The sequence below is a fragment of the Ictidomys tridecemlineatus genome, chromosome 12 (assembly GCF_052094955.1).
Source record: "Ictidomys tridecemlineatus isolate mIctTri1 chromosome 12, mIctTri1.hap1, whole genome shotgun sequence".
Classification (NCBI taxonomy): Eukaryota; Metazoa; Chordata; class Mammalia; order Rodentia; family Sciuridae; genus Ictidomys; species Ictidomys tridecemlineatus.
The window spans coordinates 58,685,025-58,709,949 of record NC_135488.1 but is presented as its reverse complement, the minus strand read 5'-3'; the positions used below and the strand labels follow the sequence as shown (position 1 = coordinate 58,709,949).

The 24,925-nt window shown below is 41.3% G+C and overlaps 1 protein-coding gene across 1 annotated transcript in view; it reads right to left on the bottom strand.

Moving 5' to 3' along the window:
- The window catches only part of Tacr1 (tachykinin receptor 1), a 162,717-nt gene that overhangs the window by 69,189 nt on the left and 68,603 nt on the right, over nucleotides 1–24,925 (bottom strand). Inside the window, exon 2 of the mRNA XM_005329393.4 lies at nucleotides 5,822–6,016. Within this exon, the coding sequence (XP_005329450.1) occupies nucleotides 5,822–6,016 (195 nt within the window). The remainder of the gene's footprint in view (nucleotides 1–5,821; nucleotides 6,017–24,925) is intronic.

The window sequence follows — 24,925 nt, the reverse complement described above, 5'->3', positions numbered from 1 at the left end:
ACAAAAATCTCCTGGTAAAGAGTCATGAGTGACACTTCTTTCTAACATCACCTCCTTTCTCAGACTATTGGGAGTCTTTGAAATTCAGAAGAGGCATTTACTTCTTGCTAAAGCTCTACCACAAAGTTATGGACATAGAAGTTTAACAGAAAATGACATAGGACCAAAATTAATAAATAATTTGGGAAGTTGAAATTCCCCAAGCTGTTTAAATCTCACTCTTTTGGATGTCTTTCTCACTTTTTTTTCCTCATTAAAGACTTCTTCTTGGCTTTGGTAGTGGGCACTCTGATGAAGAAGGGTTGACTCTTTCATCTCCTTTGTTCTCAAGGGCATTATTTTGGTTCCTCCAAGGCTACTGTCACTGTATGGCTTGTACAGCACCCACAAGAATGGCCTTGGCTCTGATTAACTTCGAAAGCTATTGCATAGTCCTCATAGATTTCAAAGAAGTAGGGAAGGGAAAAATGCATTTTTCAAAGCCAAACTTTTCTTCTTTATTCCCTTATCTTCCTTCCTCTGTGCTTTCTTCTTCCACTGGGAAGAGGCACATTTGGTCACATATGAAATTGTCCTTCATCACCTGTCAATCAAATTCACCTTTATAAGACTTCTGGGGTAGTGTTGCTGTTTTGCTAGAACAACCTTGGTTAGGCTGCCAGGTTGCAAATTATGTGGCAGACTCAATTACAAATTATGATAATGTGGTATTAATGATGAGCCAAGGATCTCATTTTTATGATTTTTATAAGATTTGCATAATTTTCTATCACTGCATTGTAAACAGAAATAGAGGATGGCAGAGGAAACTGAGCCAATTCCCCCAGGGACCTAGGGATTTAGCTAGAAGCAGCCTACTTTGAAGTTTGGGGTTTTATCTGACTAGCCAGTTAAGAGAAACCACTGGTTTAATCAATTTTCAAAGGAGGGGATTCACTAATAACATGTGTGTGTGTGTGTGTGTGTGTGTGTGTGTGTGTGTGTGTTGTAGAAACATGTTCAATGATATAGGACATTACTGGTGACATGGTAAATGAAATAAGCAGATTATAAAATGTATGTGAAATGGCTCATGAATTATGAAAAGAATGTTCAACCCAACTTAAATAAGGGACATGTAAATAAATATTAGCTGTAGTGAGATATCATTTTCCCCCCATCAGATAGTCTAAAATCTAAAGGTTTGACAATACATTTTGTTGGCGAGGCCACGGAAAAGCAGGACCTTTCACACATTGTTGGTGGGAATGCAAATTTGTACAATCTTACCTAGAGAAAAAAAAAGTCAAAATTAAAATGGCACATTTCTCTATTGATATTTTAGGCTATAGATATCCTTGAGTGATAGATGTAAGTTATTCATGACAACACTCTGTAATAGCAAAAGGTTGGAAACAATCCAAAGTCCACCAATAAATGACTGCTTGAATAGTATTATACATTCAAAAAGTAGAATACTGTGTAGCTGAAAAAAGATAGAGAAGATCTTTATGAACTCATGCAGAAAGATCTCCAAGACATATTGCTAAGTTAATAAAGGGAGTATAGAATAGTTTGCATAATAAGCTGTTTTGTATTTCAAAGAGGGAGACGATCCACATTTGTGTTGACTGGGATATCTATTTTGCTTCAAAAGAAACTAAGAACAGTATTTACCTGGACAAATAGTCATCAGAATGTTAGGAAATAGTGGAAATATATTAATTAAATAAGTCATGGGGATTTTATTATTCACCATAACATATCATATTTTTAAATGCAAAACAGAGTGTAAATGAAGTGTAAATGACTTCGTAGGAAAAATGACCAACTGCATCTGCAGAATTTTATGGTCCAGAAGCCCTTGCCCTTGAACATAGCAGCAGCAAGGGATGCAAGCCCTGATTAGATGGGCCTTGTTCTCAGATTTTACATTTGCCACTTCTCTCCAGAGACAAACATTTGGTTTTTCTTCCCTTAAGTTGGGAAAATTCAGGGAGCTGGCACATAGGAGTGAGCAAGATAAAATGCAGTTCACGCAAACATCAGGATGGGTGGGGCTAGACACATGTTGAGCATTCAGAGGTAAGTTGCTGCGGAAAAATGTCATCCTAGACAAAGCCCCACACCTCAGAAAATAATTTCTTCTGGAGAATTTTTGGGTTATCTCAATGAAATTAGTTTCTTAAGGTTTGTGAAAAAAGAAAAGAAAGGAAACTTTGCTGAGTTTTTAATTTTAAGTTAAAAAAAATGAAATATATATTCCAGAAAATGGGTATGTCAAATTATCTGGTATTATTTGTACTTTTAAATCAAACATTCATGCTGAAGCCCCTGAGCTGAATATATATAACAATGTCATCCCCTCAGAAACACTTGTCACACAACAGTCTTTATTTTCATGATGTCCACTTCCTTGCTTACTATAAAAGTAGTTTTGCCACTTAAATATTTCAAAAAATGTCATTTTGTTTTGCTTGTTCTAGAACTATTTTTGGTAAGAGCTTTCAATGTAATGTGAAGCTACATTTTGTTCATTTCATTAGCAATATAATATTCCTTTACATGCTTGTACCACAATTGTTTATCCATTCTACTGATGATAGACATTTAAAATATCTCCAGTGGAAGGCGTTTAATACTGAGAGCCAGCATGGTGGCACATGCCTGTAATCCCAGAGACTCAAGAGTCTGAGGAAGCAGGATCCAAGTTCAAGGCCAGCCTAAGCAACTTAGCAGGGCCCTAAGCAACTTAGTGAGACCCTGTATTAAATTAAAAAATAAAGAAGAGTGAGGATATGGGATGCTGCTTAGTGGTTAAGCACCCCTGGGTTCAATCCCCTGTGCCCCCTCCCAAAAAAAGAACAATGCCAATGAACACTGTTAGGTGTACTAGGGTGCATATGTGCATGAATTTCTCTAGCACCTCTTAGTGAAGTTTTGAGTTTTTGGGATATGTACACCTTCTTTTCTTAGATACATGAAAGTATCTTCCAGCATAATTTTATCAAGTTATACTTCTAGCAATCACCAAAATACTCATTGCCTCATATCCTTTAAAAGTTTGAAATAGTTTTTTTCATACTTATTAACATTTGCTATTTTGATAATGTGTAATAATATCTCATTATAGTTTTAATTTGCATTTTGCTGGTGAGGAATGAAGTCATGTGCCTCTTCACTATTTAACAGATATTTGGATTTTTTTTTTTTGCGTGTGAAGTGTTATGTTTCAAAACTTTTGTCCATTTTTTAAATTAGATTACCTGCTTTCACAATGCTTCATTTAATCAATATATTAATAAAGAGTCCAAATGATGAATGATTAGGCTTGAAGGTATATGATGTAGCCAGAATGCATTTGTGGCCATCTATAATTTTTTTTTTCATAAAATGCTTTTATGTAATTATTGGCACAAATTATCTGAGAGACAAATTGGGCTTAAGCATCTGCTCAGCACACTACCCACTGCTGGTCATCTGCCAGTGGACCCTGATCAGTGAATGATACAAATGTCGGTAGTTAACATTCAGTAGCCCTTAACCTTACACAGGGCCCTGAGCTAAGCACTTCGTGTGGGTCCTTTTATTTGCTTCTCTGAAAACCTCTATGTGGAATGTACTGTTAGGCTTAGGGGCTTAAATGAGTGGACTGTTTATGTCTCAATAAGAGAGTGATGGGCCTAGGAGGTGACCCCTCATCTAACTCCAGAGCCCACACCCTTACTCTAATAATAATAATTTCTAGTTATTTTACTGCCTCAAAATAAAGTTTCCATCTGGTTTCAAATTTGGGATTATTCTGGGGGAAATGATCATCGTTAGTTCTAAAAGAAGAGAATATAATTAAATACTTAGTTTAGACATGGTAAAATATAAATTCCCTAAAAATATAGCACGATATACATAGAGACACTGACAAAAAAGAAAATAAGCTTGCATAAAGCTTTGCTATGAACTTGACTTAATGTTTGTACCACAATGAATATACAAATGGGGAGTATAGACACTTCAGGCTTGCTATTGTATCATTCAATGTGTTCAATCCATAAAATCAGATGCTTGTAAGTTAAACTTCAAATTTGTTGTAAGATAAAAGAACCGTCAGTATTTTGAAACAAAAATTGTAGAAAGCTGATCAGGCTTTGAAAAAAAAATGATGAGAACTAAAAAGAAAGCCATGGTCTGGGGTGGAGGTTTCTGGAGCAGTTTAAGGAGGTCCCCCCACCCCCACACACTTTTGAATAAATCTTTTGGCTTGATCACATTAACGGGTGCTGCACAGCTTGCAAAGCTATGTTCTTTATTCCGGTGAGACCTTGCTCAGGCTTGTAGTTCCATTTGGAAGAATAATTTTCAATGTCTCCTTCTAGGCTGAGCATTAATCCCCCCACTGCTTGATCGATTAAATCCCACTGTCTGTGCCTGGAAGGCGATGTCTGAGCTTTATGTATTGTTTCCTGGCAAGTCCTATTGCCATGCTCTGTGGAACAGATGTGGCAGTGTAACCATGTGCAACAGGCTCTCCAGCCTTCAAATCTTGGGGGCATGACAGGTATAGTGTCTCATTTTAACATTTAATAAATTTACAGGCCTCGTGAATAAACTGGTTCATGAATTGGTTCATAACTTTTGTATGGCGTTTAATAGCTTACAAGGTGAGAATACATTATTTCATTTGATCTTTATAACAGTTGTTTATGGGAAACAGAGCTTTATTATCCTCCATTTTTTGGAAGGAGGAGAGGCTATGCACCTTGCATGGGTTCGCAAGGCTAGGGGCCATCTTACAATTAAAACCCAGAACTTCTGGATTTTAACACCAAGGTTGTTCTGTGATTCGCATAATAAAAACAAGATGGGAGAATTATAGAGGACTTTCCAAAGGACCTACTTTACCCATGTGCTGTGAGTACAGAAAACAAAATGACAACATAAATGTCACATCGCTGCTAGCTTGAGCAGAACAAAACAAAGAAATAAACCATTTCAGTGTGGCCTCCAGGATAAGAAGTATTAGAGAAAATTGCCAAGATACTTTCAAAAACTCTAACTGTGACCAGCCCTCCTCCTGGAAGATAAGCAGGCCTTCCCTGTTAGGGCTCTGTTAACTCCTCAGTTCTCAATGCCCTGGTCTACGTTCTCAGTATTTCATATGTGCTCTCTTCTCACAGGGCAAAACCCAGGAAGGTAGAATCTGAGATGAATGATTCAAGAGCAAGCATCTTATTTAGGAGAAGGAAAACAAACAAACAAAACAAAACACCCTCTGGCCCAGGTTCAGGAAAAGAATGGTGGGTCATGAAATGCATATTGTAAAACCAGGTACCTTCTGGGCAATTGGAGCTTCTTCTCAGGATTCAAACCCAGAGACATCCCTCCCAGGGGGAGGGAGCAGAGTGTGCATAGGCCAACTCCCCTGTCAGTCATTGTTGAGAGCTGCCAGGAGGGGCAGGAACTTCCCCACCCACCAATGCGTGTTGCAGGAGGGCAGAGGGGCAGCCTGTAGCTTAGGAAAAAGTTCCCTGGCAAAGAAATGGGGATTTTGGGAGGACACTAGCTCTCATAAAATGCCTGAGGGACATGGTGGGATACCCATGAGTCTGATATAACAGGATCAAGTTCTCACCATTTTTTTTTAAATGTTTTTTCAAAATCCAGAATAGTATTTGGGGGTATTTTAATTTGCTCATAATTGTGAACATAGCCTGATGTCAGGGTGGATTTGAGAAATGTTTATAGATACACATTAAATTTTAACTGACGAGGAATATGGAAAGAAAGCAGGAACAATAGAGCCCTGAATCACAGCAGCTTCCCAGAGGGACAAGTCTCTACTCACACTTTCTCATAAATCTTGTCAGGGTGCTCTGGCCATTCGATCATGCACACAACTCTGCTGGGCATGGTCTCCGTGGTTGAGTAGTAGCCCTGGGGGAAGGCCAGCAGGAGAGCCAGGACCCAGATGACGCAGATGACCACTTTGGTGGCTGTGGCTGAGAGCCGGGGCTGGAGGGGATGGATGATGGCCATGTATCTGGAACAGAGAAGAATGGACAACGTTCTGATTTGATCATCAAAATCTACCAACAAAAATGTTCCAGAAACACTTTGATTCCTGATGACGTTTTCCCAACCTGTTTCCATATTTTATCCTTAAGTTTTATGGCTTCTGACTCACAATGCTAAAATCCATACAAAAAATCACCAACAGTTCATGTGCTACATAACAACACTTTGGCCAAAGACAGACCACATACATTGAGGTGGTGCCATAAGATTGACCAACAACATAGTAGTTGTCCTCGTTTGTGTGAGTACACTGCATGGCGTTCGCACAACAATGACATTGGTTGATGAATTTTGCAGAATGTGTCCCCTTTCATTAAGCTGCATATGATTGTGGCAGTTTTTAAAGCCCTAGTGGGGCATGATAAAGGTTATCAATCCTGCATCAGAAAACAGGGGCTGGAAGGCAACAAACTAAATGGTGAACTAAATGGTATCATTTGAATGAATACATCCACATGTTTGAATTTGTGCACAGCCTCCAAGATGCTGCAGAGATGTGAGGAAAAAAATAAATACTACAATCAGCATTTTATATCAGTTATAAACACATCGATTCTGCCTCTTTCATTGAAAAGCCATCTCCCTATGTGTATTTTTCTTACAATGTTTATGGATTTATCTCTTAAAATATGCATCTGTTTAAAAAAGTTGCAGCTATGTTTTTTTATACATCATTTGGGGTTTAAATATTATTTGACTAAAACCTCAGAATCACACACTTGATTCTCTGGCATGCAGGTATTTCTGGTCTCCATGGGACAGAATAGTCCATGAAGACTTCAGAAACGCACAGACAAATAGCAGCACATCTGTCAGCTGGCTTCGTGTAATTCCACATAATCCTTTCATTGTGTTTTCTGAACTCCTACAACCTTTGGGCAAGAAGTGGGCCAGGGTAATAAGGAAAGCAATTTCATTCAGCATGCATTTTACAATTTTCACTGGGCACCTGCTGCCTGCAGAACACACCCTTTCCTTCTGGGCATTGAGGATCTAATTACTCCAGGGTAACAAGGAACATCAATAAGCAACCACAAAACCCAAAGGTAGGAAAAATGACCTCAAGCGGTAATCTGATCAGTATCTTAGAGCCTTAGGGAATCTGCAGAAGTAATCAAGTCTTGGAATAGTGGGTGATTTCTTGGAGGGGCTTCAAGAGGTACGCTCAGCTGGGTTGGGGGTGAACCTGTTGAGTATCCTGCTCCAAGGGCAGGAAGTGTTTGGAGCCCTCCCTCCTCTGGGGGGATAGGATTGGATCTGACTTTCTGAAAAGGGTTGATAGCTTTGTTTTGTAGATTTCTTCCCTGAGCATCTTTTTTATCATTTCTCTGCTTTTTTTTTTTTTTTTTTTGTGTGTGTGTGTGTGTGTGCTAGAGACCTGATCTTCCCTTTTCTGGTTGGCAAGAACAGCTACACTGAAGGTGTTCAGTATAGGGAGGCTGCATTTGGGGAATGCTTCGGGTCAGCCCTTGTATACACAGTCAGAAGTCACGATAACTTCCGGGAAGGAATACCCAGAAACTTCCTTCTGCCCCTTTCAAAAAGTAAGTAGGTGGTCTTGAAATCAGGAGAGAGTAGAGTTAGAAAAAGACTTGGAGTAGATGTTATGGTGGGGGTGAGTAGCAAAATAAAAATCTTTGGGGATGCTTCCCTGGCTAGTTGGTAGCAATGAAATATTTTACTCAAATACTGTCTGAAAGGGCAAAGAGAGTTCTCAAGACGCTGTGAATCAAGCATCACCTGTGTTCTTTACATTATCCCAGAGGGCCACAGTTACCATTAAGGGAGTCTTTCGTACCATAGACTTAAATAATCTTCCCCTCTGGATTAATCTCCTAAAAAGTACCCTGAGAAGTCTTGATTCCTGTCCCCAACCTCAGACCTGTGACATCCTTGTTGCCTGACAGGATAGAACCTGCGTTTCCTCTATAGACATGGGATAATAGTGGATGGGAGGAACCCCTGAGTCAGAGCCAGTGGAGGTAGGCCTGTTCAACCATCAATCATGTTTACCTTCTTTCCAGTTTGGTCAAGGATGGACCTGGATCGTCAGGAACCAGAATCATGACCAGAATCTCTTTGTGTGTTTGCATTATAATTGTAGGAGCACTTACTGGATCGTTTCCCAAAAGCAAGATTTCCACAAACCTGGACAGGGAGCATGAAGATGCCTTATTTTACCTCCAGCCCAATGCAGGCTGCTTCTCCCCGCACCGGCAGCTGTGCATTCTTAGGCTTCAAACCAGATCCAGGAAGATGCACAGGGGAGAGTGTGGTAATTACATTGCCCTCTTTTAATATTATCTCAAATGTAAGATTTTAATTTGTTTCTAACTCAGGATAAATACTCAGTCTTAAATAAATGAATCCTAATACCCATCCCCGTGCCCAAATTGGTGATACACCATTTAGAATCTAATGTGACTGTGCTTAAGGGGGATTGCATCAGAATATTAGCACTACAGCTTCAAATGGGTGGCAGAAAGCCATATTTTATCTTTACTGCAAAAATTGCAATTTGGGAGCCCATTTCAGTTAACTCGCTGCCTTTCTTTGAGTGTAGAAGCCATTTCAATGACAGATGAGAGTATTCCCCATACAAAGCCAGAGAGAATAAAAAAAGATTGGCTTTAAAAAATGTATATATTTTCATTTGTTCAAAATAGAGCCATTTATAAATCTTCTTCCCTCCTTCCCTTTCTTCTTTCTTTCTTTCTCTCTATTGCTATCTTTACTTCTGAGGCTTGTATAATTTGCTTATTTCTTATTTATTCAAATACTTTTGCCATTCGGATAACTTGTACTTGGATGAATATTTTCTTTCTTACTCCCCATTCCTAGTTTGGATTTCATGAATATACATTTATATATTTATTTGGAACCACCCTGAACAATTCTTTCTTATTTGATTATAGGAGATCACTGAGAAATTGCTGCAAGAAATACATTCAATAAGTATTTATTGACTGCACTGAGCTCATGAGACTGCAAGGCAGTCAATAAAACATCTTTCTGGTTTATGCATTAATCATCAGGCTGCCAGAGACAGGGGTCCGGAAGCTGTGTGGGATGTGGATTGTGTTCTCCACTTCAGGTTGTTTCATTCCCATGGAGGGCCATCAAACCTGATTAGAAATGTATATGGCCTGAAAAAACCAAAGGTATAGTCTTCTTTCTGTGTGACTGTGCATTATAAAAAGATCTCTCATTATGCATTCCTTAAATCTGGCAAAATAGAATGTTGCATATTTTTTAAATAGAGTGAAACAATTTTATTGTGAATAAGAATTCATTTTCTGACAAACAGCAGTGCCTTGTAACTTCCTCTTACCCCAGCCCTAAATCAATGGGCAGAGAGAATGTCTTTTCTCCCTCAGAACATTTGTCTTACTGGGCTCTTCATCCATACTCTTCCATCTAATTCTGCTCCCTCCTTTTCTGATCTCCACGAACTCCTCCCTCATATGGTGTGAGGTTCCCATAAGGGACCACATCTTCCTGAGTTCAAATGACCAAGGGTGAGGTCTGCTGAGAGTGTAGCTCTAGATCAAGGGCTGGCAAACTTTTTCTGTAAAGGACAGGTAGCAGATATTTTAAGCTTTGAGGCACATGTACTCTCTGTCACAACTACTCGACTCTGCCTTTGTAGTTACGTAAAAGCAGCCATGGACAGGAAAGAATGGTTGGGCATGACCATAAGCCAATATAACTTCATTTGCAAAAACAGATGGTGGGCTGGATTTGAGTGCTGGACCATAGTTTGCTGGCTTCTGGTAGAGTTTATGGGAGATGAGGAACAGGAGGAATTAGAGCCACGGGACAACACAGTGTAAACTTCAGAAACACTCATCACCTTTGACAGACTGAGGATGCTGAGACTGAAGTCCACTGGGTAGATGTCAGTACAGTGGCTACTGGTTTAGATGTGAGGTGTTCCCCAAAAGGTCATGTGCAAGACAAGGCAAGAAGGTTCCGAGGAGATGATTGGGTTCTAAGAGTCTTAACCTAATCAGTGAATTAATCCCCTGATAGGGATTAACTGAGTGGTAACTGAAGTGGTAGGGTGTGGCTGGAGGAGGTGGGAATGGGGTGTGGCTATGGGATATATATTCTTTATCTCCAGTGTGGAGTCTCTCTCTCTTTGCTTCCTGACCAACACGTGAGCAGTTTCTCTCCACCATACTTGTTGGCCATGATGTTCAGCCTCACCTTGAGCCCTGAGGAATGGAGCTGACCCTTTGAAACCGTGAGCCCTCAAAAAAACTCTTCCTCCCCTACGATTATTCTGGTGAGTCCTTTAATCACAGCAGTGAAGAAGCTGAGACTATGATGTGAGAATAATCACTGCTTGAAATATTGTCTGTATACAGTCATCCAGGATCGTCCTGTGGGAGTGATCTCATGGCCCCTGGTCTTTAGAATTTCTTCTCTCTTGAGATTAAGCCCTTAAGTAAACTTCCAATTAATTCTTTGTTGACTACCTAACTTCAACACTGACCGTATGCTGGGAACTTTGCAGCATTCAGTCTTTCTACACAGTGTACCCTCCAGCTCTTCGTCTAAATAAGTTCTGTCATCTTTTCGTCTACTTCCATGTCAGAGAGGACTCAGTCTTTTTACTGAGGTCACTAACATTTCTTCATCAGTTGGGATTTTGTTCCGGGACCTGACTTTTATCTTTTATCCAGATCACTTTACCAACAGCCTCATCTATGCCACCAAGCTCCAGTTCTCACAGCTATAACCAAAGAGGCCTTTGAACCACCTCCAGAGATGGCACAGAGTTTACACACCACTGAGCATTTCACTAGCGCCAGCCTCCCCCACATCCTCACTGCTGTGATGTTTGTAATTCCAAAAGGGGTGTACGTGGTTTTGATCTCCCGGCCGATGCAGATCTTAGCACTGTCAAGAGACTCACTTCAAAATGTGCCGTCTGACAGTAAGGGCACCATCAACAAGACCCTAAGAACTGAAAGCCCATGAGAGTTTAGAGTGAGGTGAAAGAGGGGACACAGCTGACACAGCTGTCAGAGCAGTTCTACCCGAGGGCTCACGTGGTTCAAAGAAGATTCAGGTATGGAGTCCCCAGCCTATTAGGGAGCATAATCCTTTCTGTATGGGCTAATGAGAAGAGGTGATTTCAGACCATGAAAGCACACCTTGCTTCTCCAGATCCTACTTCCTATCTCACCACCATCTGTAGAAATTTTCCCCATCCTCTAAGGTGGATCGAACCCCATCTCCTTTAAGAAAACTTATTTGGGACCAGGTGGAATCCCACCAGCCAAGCCCGCACTGACCCCCCGGGCTGAGTACGGGAGTTTAGACAGGGAAGGAAGCGGTACAGTCCCATCCCCCGCAGCGGACACTCCACCAAGGGAATCAGCAGTCAGCATCTTGAGCAGCTGATATATCCACCCATTCTCCGACAGATCTCAACAACAAAACAGGTGTGTGGCACTCAGCCCATCCCCCATACATCGGGAACTCGCATAAATTCTCTCCTAGGCTTGCCGGGGGAGGGAGAATCAGAGTGAGCCTGCATAAAGACTAGGGGGTAACTAGAGGCACCTGACCTGCAACCCCCCCTACCCATCTGCAGCCAAAAGGAAACCTGTCTGGCTAGAGCTGGGGGTGGGGCAAGCAGGAAAATCCAAAGGACAGAGTGCCTGGGATCCCAATTGCCAACTGTGGGACCCCGGAGATTCAGGCCCACTGATTCCTGCGGCCTGCCCTGCGGCTACAGAAGGCGTGGCGCCCCAGGGAAGCCATTAATTAGCAAGCAGGGAGAGGCTCGGCTGCGACCAGGTGGAATCCCACCAGCCAAGCCCGCACTGACCCCCCAGGCTGAGTAAGGGAGTTTAGACGGGGAAGGAAGGGGTACAGTCCCATCCCCCGCATCGGACACTCCACCAAGGGAATCAGCAGTCAGCATCTTGAGCAGCTGATATATCCACCCATTCTCCGACAGATCTCAACAACAAAACAGGTGTGTGGCACTCAGCCCATCCCCCATACATCGGGAACTCGCATAAACTCTCTCCTAGGCTTGCCGGGGGAGGGAGAATCAGAGTGAGCCTGCATAAAGACTAGGGGGGAACTAGAGGCACCTGACCTGCAACCCCCCCACCCATCTGCAGCCAAAAGGAAACCTGTCTGGCTAGAGCTGGGGGTGGGGCAAGCAGGAAAATCCAAAGGACAGAGTGCCTGGGATCCCAATTGCCAACTGTGGGACCCCGGAGATCCAGGCCCACTGATTCCTGCGGCCTGCCCTGCGGCTACAGAAGGCGTGGCGCCCCAGGGAAGCCATTAATTAGCAAGCAGGGAGAGGCTCGGCTGCGACCAGGTGGAATCCCACCAGCCAAGCCCGCACTGACCCCCCGGGCTGAGTACGGGAGTTTAGACGGGGAAGGAATCGGTACAGTCCCATCCCCCGCAGCGGACACTCCACCAAGGGAATCAGCAGTCAGCATCTTGAGCAGCTGATATATCCACCCATTCTCCGACAGATCTCAACAACAAAACAGGTGAGTGGCACTCAGCCCATCCCCCATACATCAGGAACTCGCATAAACTCTCTCCTAGGCTTGCTGGGGGAGGGAGAATCAGAGTGAGCCTGCATAAAGACTAGGGGGGAACTAGAGGCACCTGACCTGCAACCCCCCCTACCCATCTGCAGCCAAAAGGAAACCTGTCTGGCTAGAGCTGGGGGTGGGGCAAGCAGGAAAATCCAAAGAACAGAGTGCCTGGGATCCCAATTGCCAACTGTGGGACCCCGGAGATCCAGGCCCACTGATTCCTGCGGCCTGCCCTGCGGCTACAGAAGGCGTGGCGCCCCAGGGAAGCCATTAATTAGCAAGCAGGGAGAGGCTCGGCTGCGACCAGGTGGAATCCCACCAGCCAAGCCCGCACTGACCCCCCGGGCTGAGTACGGGAGTTTAGACAGGGAAGGAAGCGGTACAGTCCCATCCCCCGCAGCGGACACTCCACCAAGGGAATCAGCAGTCAGCATCTTGAGCAGCTGATATATCCACCCATTCTCCGACAGATCTCAACAACAAAACAGGTGTGTGGCACTCAGCCCATCCCCCATACATCGGGAACTCGCATAAATTCTCTCCTAGGCTTGCCGGGGGAGGGAGAATCAGAGTGAGCCTGCATAAAGACTAGGGGGTAACTAGAGGCACCTGACCTGCAACCCCCCCTACCCATCTGCAGCCAAAAGGAAACCTGTCTGGCTAGAGCTGGGGGTGGGGCAAGCAGGAAAATCCAAAGGACAGAGTGCCTGGGATCCCAATTGCCAACTGTGGGACCCCGGAGATTCAGGCCCACTGATTCCTGCGGCCTGCCCTGCGGCTACAGAAGGCGTGGCGCCCCAGGGAAGCCATTAATTAGCAAGCAGGGAGAGGCTCGGCTGCGACCAGGTGGAATCCCACCAGCCAAGCCCGCACTGACCCCCCAGGCTGAGTAAGGGAGTTTAGACGGGGAAGGAAGGGGTACAGTCCCATCCCCCGCATCGGACACTCCACCAAGGGAATCAGCAGTCAGCATCTTGAGCAGCTGATATATCCACCCATTCTCCGACAGATCTCAACAACAAAACAGGTGTGTGGCACTCAGCCCATCCCCCATACATCAGGAACTCGCATAAACTCTCTCCTAGGCTTGCCGGGGGAGGGAGAATCAGAGTGAGCCTGCATAAAGACTAGGGGGGAACTAGAGGCACCTGACCTGCAACCCCCCCACCCATCTGCAGCCAAAAGGAAACCTGTCTGGCTAGAGCTGGGGGTGGGGCAAGCAGGAAAATCCAAAGGACAGAGTGCCTGGGATCCCAATTGCCAACTGTGGGACCCCGGAGATCCAGGCCCACTGATTCATGCGGCCTGCCCTGCGGCTACAGAAGGCTAGCAGGAGAAACCAGGAAGCTAGAGGCAAGGCCCTCAAGACTGGGCAGCTGGAAATTGCAGGCCCGCCGGCGACAGTTCACCCACTGCCCGCATAGCTGGGTGGTAGGAGAACACCCGGCCACAGGTGACCGATCACCCGCCCGCGGCCTGTGATACTGGGCGGCTAGAGACCGCCTGCCTGCCGCGACTGGGAGCTGAAATCAAACAGAGACAGTGCAGTCACACCACCTCATCAGGACACCCAGGCAAGGAACTGGGGCCAGTCATAGCAAAGTAGTGTCGTCACTGGAGCTGGGACGTCGGATCTTCCTTCACAGTGGAATCCACGTCAGCAGGCATAGTTTAACAACACTAAGGAGAGGCATCAGAGTAAAACAGAACCAAAACAAATCTATAGAAGAGAACAGAAACACGACAATCAAATAGAGCTGGAAAGCAACGGGGACAACATGAGAAAACAAGGGAAAAAAGGAGTACAAACAATGCAAGACAACTTAATTCTACAAGAGGACATAGAAACATCAGAAGCAGGGATAGGGAAAGAACTCAAGGCATTCCTAACTCAAATGGAAAGGAATATTAGAGAAGACATGAGACAGCAACTCCAAGCAATAAAAATATATTTTGAAAATGAATTAAACAAACAAATTCAAATGGCAAAGAACGAGCTCTACCAGGAGATAGAGATCTTAAAAAAGAATCAAACTATAATCCTAGAATTGCAGGAAACTATAAACCAAATTAAAAACTCAAACGAGAATATTACAAATAGACTTGATCAAGTAGAAGTCAGAACATCAGATAATGAAGACAAGGTTTATCAACTTGAAAAGAGTATAGTCAACACAGAAAAGATGCTTAAATCCCATGAGCAATCTATTCAAGAGATATGGGATGTCATTAAAAAACCAAATTTGAGAGTCATCGGGATAGAAGAAGGCACAGAGATTCAAACCAAAGGAATGGACAGCATATTAAATGAAATAATTGTAGAAAACTTCCCAGAGATGAAAGATGGAATGGATTGCCAAATCCTGGAAGCCTACAGGACCCCAAACATTCAAAACTATAATAGACCAACTCCAAGACACATAATTATGAAGATAGCCAACATACAGGACAAGGAGAGAATATTAAAAGCTACCAGAGAAAAGAGACAGATTACATTCAGGGGTAAACCAATTAGGTTAACGACTGATTTCTCAGCACAGACTTTGAAAGCGAGAAGATCCTGGAACAATGTATTTCAAACGCTGAAAAATAATGGATTTCAACCAAGAATACTGTATCCAGCAAAATTGAGCTTCAGATTTGACAACGAAATTAAAATCTTTCACGATAAACAAAAGCTAAAAGAATTTGCAGCAAGAAAACCAGCACTGCAAAGCATTCTGAGCAATACACTACAAGAAGAGGAATTGAAAAATAGTGCCCAAAACTAACAACAAGAGGTATCCCAGTAAAGGAGGAGGAAAATAACCAAAAAAAGTAAAACTAGCCAAACTAAAATAAATAAATAAAGAAGCATGACTGGAAGTACAAATCATATCTCAATTGTGACTTTAAATGTTAATGGCCTAAACTCACCAATCAAGAGACATAGGCTAGCAACCTGGATCAAAAAAACAAATCCAACAATATGCTGCCTTCAGGAGACTCATATGATAGGAAAAGACATACACAGGCTGAAGGTAAAAGGTTGGGAAAAATCATACCACTCACATGGCCCTCGGAAGCAAGCAGGAGTGGCCATACTCATATCAAATAAAATCAACTTCAAACCTAAGTTAATTAAGAAGGATAAAGAAGGACACTATATACTGTTAAAAGGGACCATCCACCAACAAGACATAACAATTATCAATTTGTATGCACCAAACAATGGAGCTGCAATCTACATAAAACAAACGCTCCTCAAGTTCAAGAGTCAAATAGACCATAACACAATAATTACGGGTGACTTCAACACACCGCTCTCGCCATTAGACAGATCCTCTAGACAAAAACTGAATAAAGAAACTATAGAACTCAACAGCACAATCAATAACCTAGACCTAACTGACATATATAGAATATACCAATCATCATCAAGTGGATACACGTTCTTCTCAGCAGCACATGGATCCTACTCAAAAATAGACCATATATTATGCCATAAGGCAAATCTTAGTAAATATAAAAGTGTGGAGATAATACCATGCACCATATCTGACCATAATGGAATGAAATTGGAAATCAATGATAAAAAAAGGAAGGAGAAATCCTACACCACATGGAAAATGAACAATATGTTATTGAATGATCAATGGGTTACAGAAGACATAAAGGAAGAGATAAAAAAATTCTTAGAGTCAAATGATAATACAGACACAACATACCGGAATCTATGGGACACAATGAAAGCAGTTTTAAGAGGGAAATTCATATCCTGGAGTTCTTTCATCAAAAAAAGAAAAAACCAACAAATAAATGAACTCACACTACACCTCAAAAACCTAGAAAAGGAAGAACAAAACAACAGCAATTGTAGTAGAAGACAAGAAATAATTAAAATTAGAGCAGAAATAAACGAAATTGAAACAAAAAAAACCATTGAAAAAATTGATAAAACTAAAAGTTGGTTCTTTGAAAAAATAAATAAGATAGACAAGCCCTTAGCTATGCTAACAAAAAGAAGAAGAGAGAGAACTCAAATTACTAATATACGGGACGAAAAAGGCAATATCACAACCGACACTACAGAAATACAGAAGATAATTAGAAAGTATTTTGAAACCCTATATTCTAATAAAATAGAAGATAGCGAGGATATCGATAAATTTCTTAAGGCATATGATTTGCCCAGATTGAGACAGGAAGACACACACAGTTTAAACAGACCAATAACAAAGGAAGAAATAGAAGAAGCCATCAAAAGACTACCAACCAAGAAAAGCCCTGGACCTGATGGGTATACAGCGGAGTTCTACAAAACCTTCAAAGAAGAACTAATACCAATACTTTTCAAACTATTTCAAGAAATAGAAAAAGAAGGAGCTCTTCCAAATTCATTCTATGAGGCCAACATCACCCTGATCCCAAAACCAGACAAAGACACTTCAAAGAAAGAAAACTACAGACCAATATCTCTAATGAACTTGGATGCAAAAATTCTCAATAAAATTCTGGCGAATCGAATACAAAAACATATCAGAAAACTTGTGCACCATGATCAAGTAGGATTCATCCCTGGGATGCAAGGCTGGTTCAATATACGGAAATCAATACATGCTATTCACCACATCAATAGGCTTAAAGACAAGAACCATATGATCATCTCGATAGATGCAGAAAAAGCATTTGACAAAATACAACATCCCTTTATGTTCAAAACATTAGAAAAACTAGGGATATCAGGAACTTACCTCAACATTGTAAAAGCTATATATGCTAAACCTCAGGCTAGCATCATCCTAAACGGAGAAAAACTGAAGGCATTCCCTCTAAAATCTGGAACAAGACAGGGATGTCCTCTATCACCACTTCTATTCAATTTAGTTCTCGAAGTACTAGCCAGAGCAATTAGACAGACAAAAGAAATTAAAGGCATAAAAATAGGAAAAGAAGAAATTAAATTATCGCTATTTGCAGATGACATGATAATCTACTTAACAGACCCAAAAGGATCTACAAAGAAGCTACTAGAGTTAATAAATGAATTCAGCAAAGTGGCAGGATATAAAATCAACACGCACAAATCAAAGGCATTCCTGTATATCAGCAACAAAACCTCTGAAATGGAAATAAGGAAAACCACTCCATTCACAATATCCTCAAAGAAAATAAGATACTTGGGAATCAACCTAACAAAAGAGGTGAAAGATTTATACAATGAAAACTACAGAACCTTAAAGAGAGAGATAGAAGAAGATCTCAGAAGATGGAAAAATGTACCCTGTTCATGGATAGGCAGAACTAACATCATCAAAATGGCGATATTACCCAAAGTTCTCTACAGGTTTAATGCGATGCCAATCAGAATCCCAAAGACATTTCTTGTAGAAATAGATAAAGCAATCATGAAATTCATATGGAAAAACAAAAGACCCAGAATAGCAAAAGCAATTCTAAGCAGGAAGTGTGAATCTGGAGGTATAGCGATACCAGAGCTCAAACTGTACTACAAAGCAATAGTAACAAAAACAGCATGGTACTGGTACCAAAACAGGCAGGTGGACCAATGGTACAGAATAGAGGACACAGAGACTAATCCACAAAGTTACAACTATCTTATATTTGATAAAGGGGCTAAAAACATGCAATGGAGGAAGGATAGCATCTTCAACAAATGGTGCTGGGAAAATTGGAAATCCATATGCAACAAAATGAAATTGAATCCCTTTCTCTCGCCAGCCACAAAAGTTAACTCAAAATGGATCAAGGAGCTAGATATAAAAACAGAGACACTGCGTCTGATAGAAGGAAAAGTTGGCTACGATCTACATATTGTGGGGTCGGGCTCCAAATTCCTTAATAGAACGCCCGTAGCCCAAGAGTTAATGACAAGAATAAATAAATGGGACCTACTTAAACTAAAAAGTTTTTTCTCAGCAAGAGAAACAGTAAAAGAGGTAAATAGAGAGCCTACATCCTGGGAACAAATTTTTACCCCTCACACCTCAGATAGAGCCCTAATATCCAGAATGTACAAAGAACTCAAAAAATTAAACAATAAGATAACAAATAATCCAATCAACAAATGGGCCAAGGACCTGAACAGACACTTCTCAGAGGAGGACATACAATCAATCCACAAGCACATGAGAAAATGCTCACCATCTCTAGCAATCAGAGAAATGCAAATCAAAACCACCCTAAGATACCATTTCACTCCTGTAAGATTGGCAGCCATTATGAAGTCAAACAACAATAAGTGTTGGCGAGGATGTGGGGAAAAGGGCACACTTGTTCACTGCTGGTGGGACTGCAAAATGGTGAGGCCAATCTGGAAAGCAGTATGGAGATTCCTGGGAAAGCTGGGAATGGATCCACCATTTGACCCAGCTATTGCCCTTCTTGGACTATTCCCTGAGGACCTTAAAAGAGCACACTATACGGATACGGCCACATCAATGATTATAGCAGCACAATTCACAATAGCTAGACTGTGGAACCAACCTAGATGCCCTTCAATAGATGAGTGGATAAAAAAATTGTGGCAGCTATACACAATGGAGTATTATGCAGCACTAAGAAACGACAAAATCATAGAATTTGCAGGGAAATGGATGGCATTAGAGCAGATTATGCTAAGTGAAGCTAGCCAAGCCCTAAAAAACAAATGTCAAATGTCTTCTTTGATATAAAGAGAGCCACTAAGAATAGAACAGGAAGGAAGAGCATGAGGAAAAGACTAACAGTAAACTAAGACGAATGGGGGGAGAGAAAGCAAGAGAGAAGGGAAAACATATGGAAATGGTAGGAGACCTTCAGTGATACACAAAATTATAAGAGGTTATGAGGGGCAAGGGGGTGGGGGGAAAAAAAAAAAGGGGAAAGAATTGAACAACAGCAGAGGAGGTAGAGAGGGAAGATGGGAGGGGAGGGGAGGGGAGGGGGGATAGTAGGGGATAGGAAAGGTAGCAGAATACAACAGTCACTAATAAGCCATTATGTAAAAATGTGAGTATGTAACAGAAGTGAGTCTGTATTATGTATTTGGGGAGTACAAAACCCAATTGAGTCAAATGTATGAAAGATGATATGTCTTGAGCTCTGTAATGTTTTGAACAATCAATAAAAAAAAAAAAAAAAAAAAAAAAAAAAAAAAAAAAAAAAAAAAAAAAAAAAAGAAAACTTATTTGGTTGTTTAAAAGCTCCGTGGAGATCATCTGCCTCACATTCTCTTGAAAACCCTCTTATGTTCCTGCTAGCTGCGTTTCCCTATGCTGCCCGCACATTCCGTCTCATTAGAGGGCAGTATGTGGTCCTTCCCACCCTGTCACTGCCTGAGAGGGCAGGGACAGTGCTCACCTGTCTTTTAATCTTTGGGGGGAACTTAACGGAGAGCCTTCCATGATTGGTAGACATGTGCCTGGAAGTGCCAGTGGAATTTTGCCCAAAGAACTCCTTCTTCATTCAGAAGTTACATTTAGTAGCCCTACTCAGAGCATTCTGACCAGTCTCAAAGGGACAGATTATAAAGGGATGGGTGAGTGAATTCTGGAGTATTCTTTCCAGAACTCCTTAAAGCTAGTTTGGAAAGTAAGACACAAAGTCGGGATTAATAAAGTGCTCTTGATTGGGCTTATTTAAGAAGTGACCCTTCAGCAGTCTAGATTACCCTCTTTTTTTTTTTTTTTTTTTTAGCTCCCAGAGGCAGAGCTTTCATAAAAGTATCCATGACTAAAGCCTGATGTGAACTATGGGAGAAAGGCAGTAAAATTCCAGACTAATCATTTCTGCCAGCACAGAGGCAGGCCAGACCATTATAATTGGAGAGACTTCAGGAGCGACAGGCAGCTAATCACTGGGATTCACAATTCCTGATGGAAATCCGCCCTATCAGTGGCTGAATTGGAGATGGGATGGGCTGGGGTGGAAAAAGAAGACAGAGCTTGTCATTTTTTTTTTCTACCTTAAAAGAGAAATGACAGGGGGTTTGAAAAGTGATGGAAGGTAAGGAAAGTAATCCATCATTTCACCCTCAATTTGAAGGCTGTTGTCATGAGCATGCGGGCTCCTTACACTTCTAATGACTGCCCTCTACCTATAGAGCATCTTCACGCTTGCATCTGGGACTCCACCCTGAGCGTGCTAGTGTGTGTGCGACAAGCATGCAGCAGTAACTGTCCCCCGAGGTCCCAGGATGATGCTCGGAGATAAACTCCAGTCCTTGGTGACATTCACAGTTTGGGATTTGGAATTGAAAGCTGGGTGGGAGGGGTATAGAGACCATGAGAAACTGGGGTATGTAGAAATATGATTTGGGAAATGCTGATGGGCCCACATCAGCTCTGGTGGCAGAGGGGAAAAAAAAGAGAGAAGAAAGAAGTTTGGAAAGTGATTTCTTTGAGATTTTCATTACTATGAGGGAAAGGGCTTTTGAGGTGATTGAAGGTCATGGTTTTAGGACAAACTTGATGATGGGAAGAAGTTCACCTTTATGGCATCTTTAACATTGCTGGCCATGCTTTTTATCCTTATCGTCACTGGGGTACTGAGTAACCCTCTCAGGTCAGCTAGGTAGGAAAATGTAATTGGCCATCATCTGATAGAGCATTGAATTTTCATCTTATGCACTATGGCCGTGATATTCATTTAGGTAATGTTCTCTTCCAATCAGTTTTGAAGTTTTCGTGAACAACACCAAGGGTGCATTTCTTGTAGGCTGAAATATTCATTTCATTGGTCCTGGCAGGCTATATGGAAACTGCTGCTGTCACACAAATTTATATTTAGAGTGTCCCCAATTCTCTGCCATCCCCTCCCTCTGAGTGATAGGCATGTGTTTTTGGACAATCTGAAACTTGATTTTTAATTTTGGCAGCAGAAAACCTGAAGCAGAGGCAGGTGGACAAAAGGGGAGAGGAGGTAGCAGAAGGTTCTGGAGAAACGCATGTTCCTGTTTCCTCCTTGCTTAGGGTGGTCCTCTTCACCCACAAATCTCCTTTATTGGGCCCATAAGGGCAGAATCTGTGGGTTGGAATTAGGGTAAGACCAGTGAGCCATTCACAGTCAAGGGTGTGCAAATGCAGAACTGGATCGTCTCTTTTATTGAAATTTTGATGTTTTACTCATTAGTTTTTGTATTCATTTTGAGATTTTAATTTATCTTATTAAAACATGATTTGCTTTGATTGCTGGTTTTTGTGTGTGTGTGTGCGTGTGTGTGTGTGTGTGTGTGTGTGTGTGTGTGTGTGTGTGTGCTCTCTTAAATTTACCCCCAAGGGCTCACTTGCCCCACTTTAATTCCAGGCCTGATGGCATCTCCCACTCGGGGCTACCAGGTGGGACAATCACTGATCAAATGTCGTGAACTTGGACTTGGGCAGTGGTGGGACTTATTATGTGCTGTTGCTGTGCTCTGGGCCTTGCAGCCTTAAAATGCCCCAGGTCCCCAAATAAGGAGGCAGCACGGTCAATGCAAAGTTTGGAAAATCACCAGTAGTGGAGGGAGTTGGAGAGATGCTGAGTGATCCTGCTGTAGAGAGTGTAGTTATCTGTGCCCCTTGTGACAGTGATTTTGTTTTTTATTATATAGTGTAAGTATATAACTATTGATTGATTGATTGATTGATGGTACTTTTTGAGTTAAATAATCCTTTGATAGCAGTAAATTACAGGTGAGCAAAACCACATGCTTGCCAGGTATGGTAATGCACGCATGTAATCCTAGAAGCTTGGAAGGCTGAGGCAGGAGGATCATGAGTTCAAAGTCAACCTCAGCAAAAGTGAGGCGCTAAGCAACTCAGTGAAACTCTGTCTCTAAATAAAATAAAAAGTAGGGCTGGGGATGTAGCTCAGTGGTTGAGTGCCCTTGAGTTTAATCCCTGGTCTCTTTCTCTCTCTCTTCTCTCTCTCTCTCTCTCTCTCTCTCTCTCTCTCTCTCTCTCTCTCTCTCTCTCTCTCTCACACACACACACACACACACACACACAAAAGAACATACTTGATGAAATAATTAAGTACTGGATTTCTGCTCTCCATGAAAGTTGCTGATGAATATGTAACTTGCACAAAGTGGTTTTAGACATTTACCTTCTCTGGGGCCAAAATGCTATCACTGAACATGTGAAAACCAAGAGATTCTGATCTGCTGAAAAAGCATTACAATGATATAAAAAAGTTAGTAGTTATTTTAACACAACTGTGACCAACGACATTGATAGATGTGGGGAAAAGGAAACATTTGCCCATCTTATCTGGGAAGCATGGCTTTTCATTTAGATTAAATAATTAATTTTAGTAATTTTCAGTTCCAATTTTTCTTGTGCATATACAAAAGGTCAAGTGATAGCTATTAATATGTTGGCTCGGTTAGCAGAACAGAAGAACTTGGCAAACAGCTAAATGATTCTAATTTTACATCAATGTCATCAGATTTTTCAAATAGTTCATTTCAATAATGGCTCAATTCTTTTTTAATCCTGTTAATTCACAGATTCAAAGTTTTTGGAAGGTGAAACAGCTGACATTGTATCATAAATTTGTTTCAAACTTCAGTGATGAAGATAAATTGTTTTGCTACTCATACAAACACAATGTGATAAAAACAATATTTTTACTAAATTAAGAAACCCATGAAACAGAAATTACTTGGAATAGAATGATACACATAATTTTGACTGTGTCCAAACAAGCTGTTATATTTTATCAACTGAAATAGAAACAATAGTCATTGAAATTTATAACATTTTATAAGTGTAGGATAACTAATTTATTTTTTGGTGATCTATTCTTATTTGATGAATATAAAAGTCTGCTTTAGTAAGATTTTAGAAGTGTTTGAAACCTTGACAAACTGTTTTGTTAATTAACTCTAGTAATAGTACTGCTGTTCCCCCCTCCTCCAATAAATAAATTCTCTGCTTTGGTTGCATTTTGTTTAAAAATTAGTTGAAAATATTTAGTTAAAATATTTTTAATAAAGTACCCCCAAATTTTGACTTCTGAGGCTCTTAACAAATTGCAAGTTTTGGATATAAATATGGCAAACAAAAAAGCATTAGTATTTAATTTTGAAGGGTTTTTTTTTTTTTTTTTTTTTTTTGGTGGTAGCGGGGTGGATACTGGGGATTTAATCCAGAGGTACTCAACACTGAGCCACATCCCCAGACCTTTTTATTTTTTATCTTGAGACAGGATCTTTCTAAGTTGCTTAGGGTCTTGCTAAATTGTTGAGGCTGGTTTGAACTTGCAATCCTCCTGCTTCAGCCTCCTAAGCTGCTGAGATTACAGGCACAAGTTTGAAGTTCTTAACTTGATTTTAGGAATATTTTGATTAGTGAGAAGAATCTTTCAAAGGATCTCATTTTTTGGAAAATTATTTATGTTCTGTTACAGAATAGAGTGGCATGAAATTGAGAAAACCCCACAATTTTGCAGTATTTAAATGTGGTAAAATATTAAAAAAGAAACACAGAGACAACCTATCTACTAAGACAACTTAGTTTTGTACCCTGAGTTTTGTCTTATAGATCTAACCTTTTGTATCTCTGCATTCTGGATAATTTTTTTTGGATTAATTTTCCAGTTCACAGATTCTTTCTTTGGCACATCTGACATGCTGTTGGAGTGAGTTTTCCATTTCAACTGTCATTATCTTTTATTTTTATAATTTTGATTTGTTTGTTTTCCAACACATTTGGCCTATGTGCTCATACAAGGATCCCTTTTCCATTACAAACTCTAAGGAGAGTATTCCTATCAACTTAGCACCAAGTTTAGAGATGGATAATTTTTCTTGTTGTCCTTGGCAAGACAGACATTTATTTCTAATTCTTTCTTAGACTGAGGGTACAGCCCTTTAGTGACCAACAACCCACCTTGGAAAGTCCTAGGCTTTGTCCCTTGTCCCCACACTCTATGCAAGATCAGATTAAAGCTCTCAAGAGAAAAAAAATAGCTTCGCTGTTCTGTCCAAAACTTAGAATTCCTGCCTTCATTTAAAATCTGATCTTAGTGTTTCCTACTATTTTTAGCTAGTTTTTCATCACTGTGGCACAAACATCTGATAATAGCAACTTAAAGGAGGGTAGTTTATTTAGGCTTGTAGCTTCAGAGGTTTCAGTCCATGGTTGACTGGCTCCAAGGCAGAAGCATCGTGGTGGAAGGGCATGGGAGATGTGAGCTTCTCAGCTCAGGGTAGACTGGAGGCAGAAAAAGGGAGGAACAGGCGATAAGCTACACACCCTGAGGACAAGCTCTCAGTGACCCACTTCCTCCAGCCAGGCCTCATTTACTTACAGCTTCCACCACTTCTG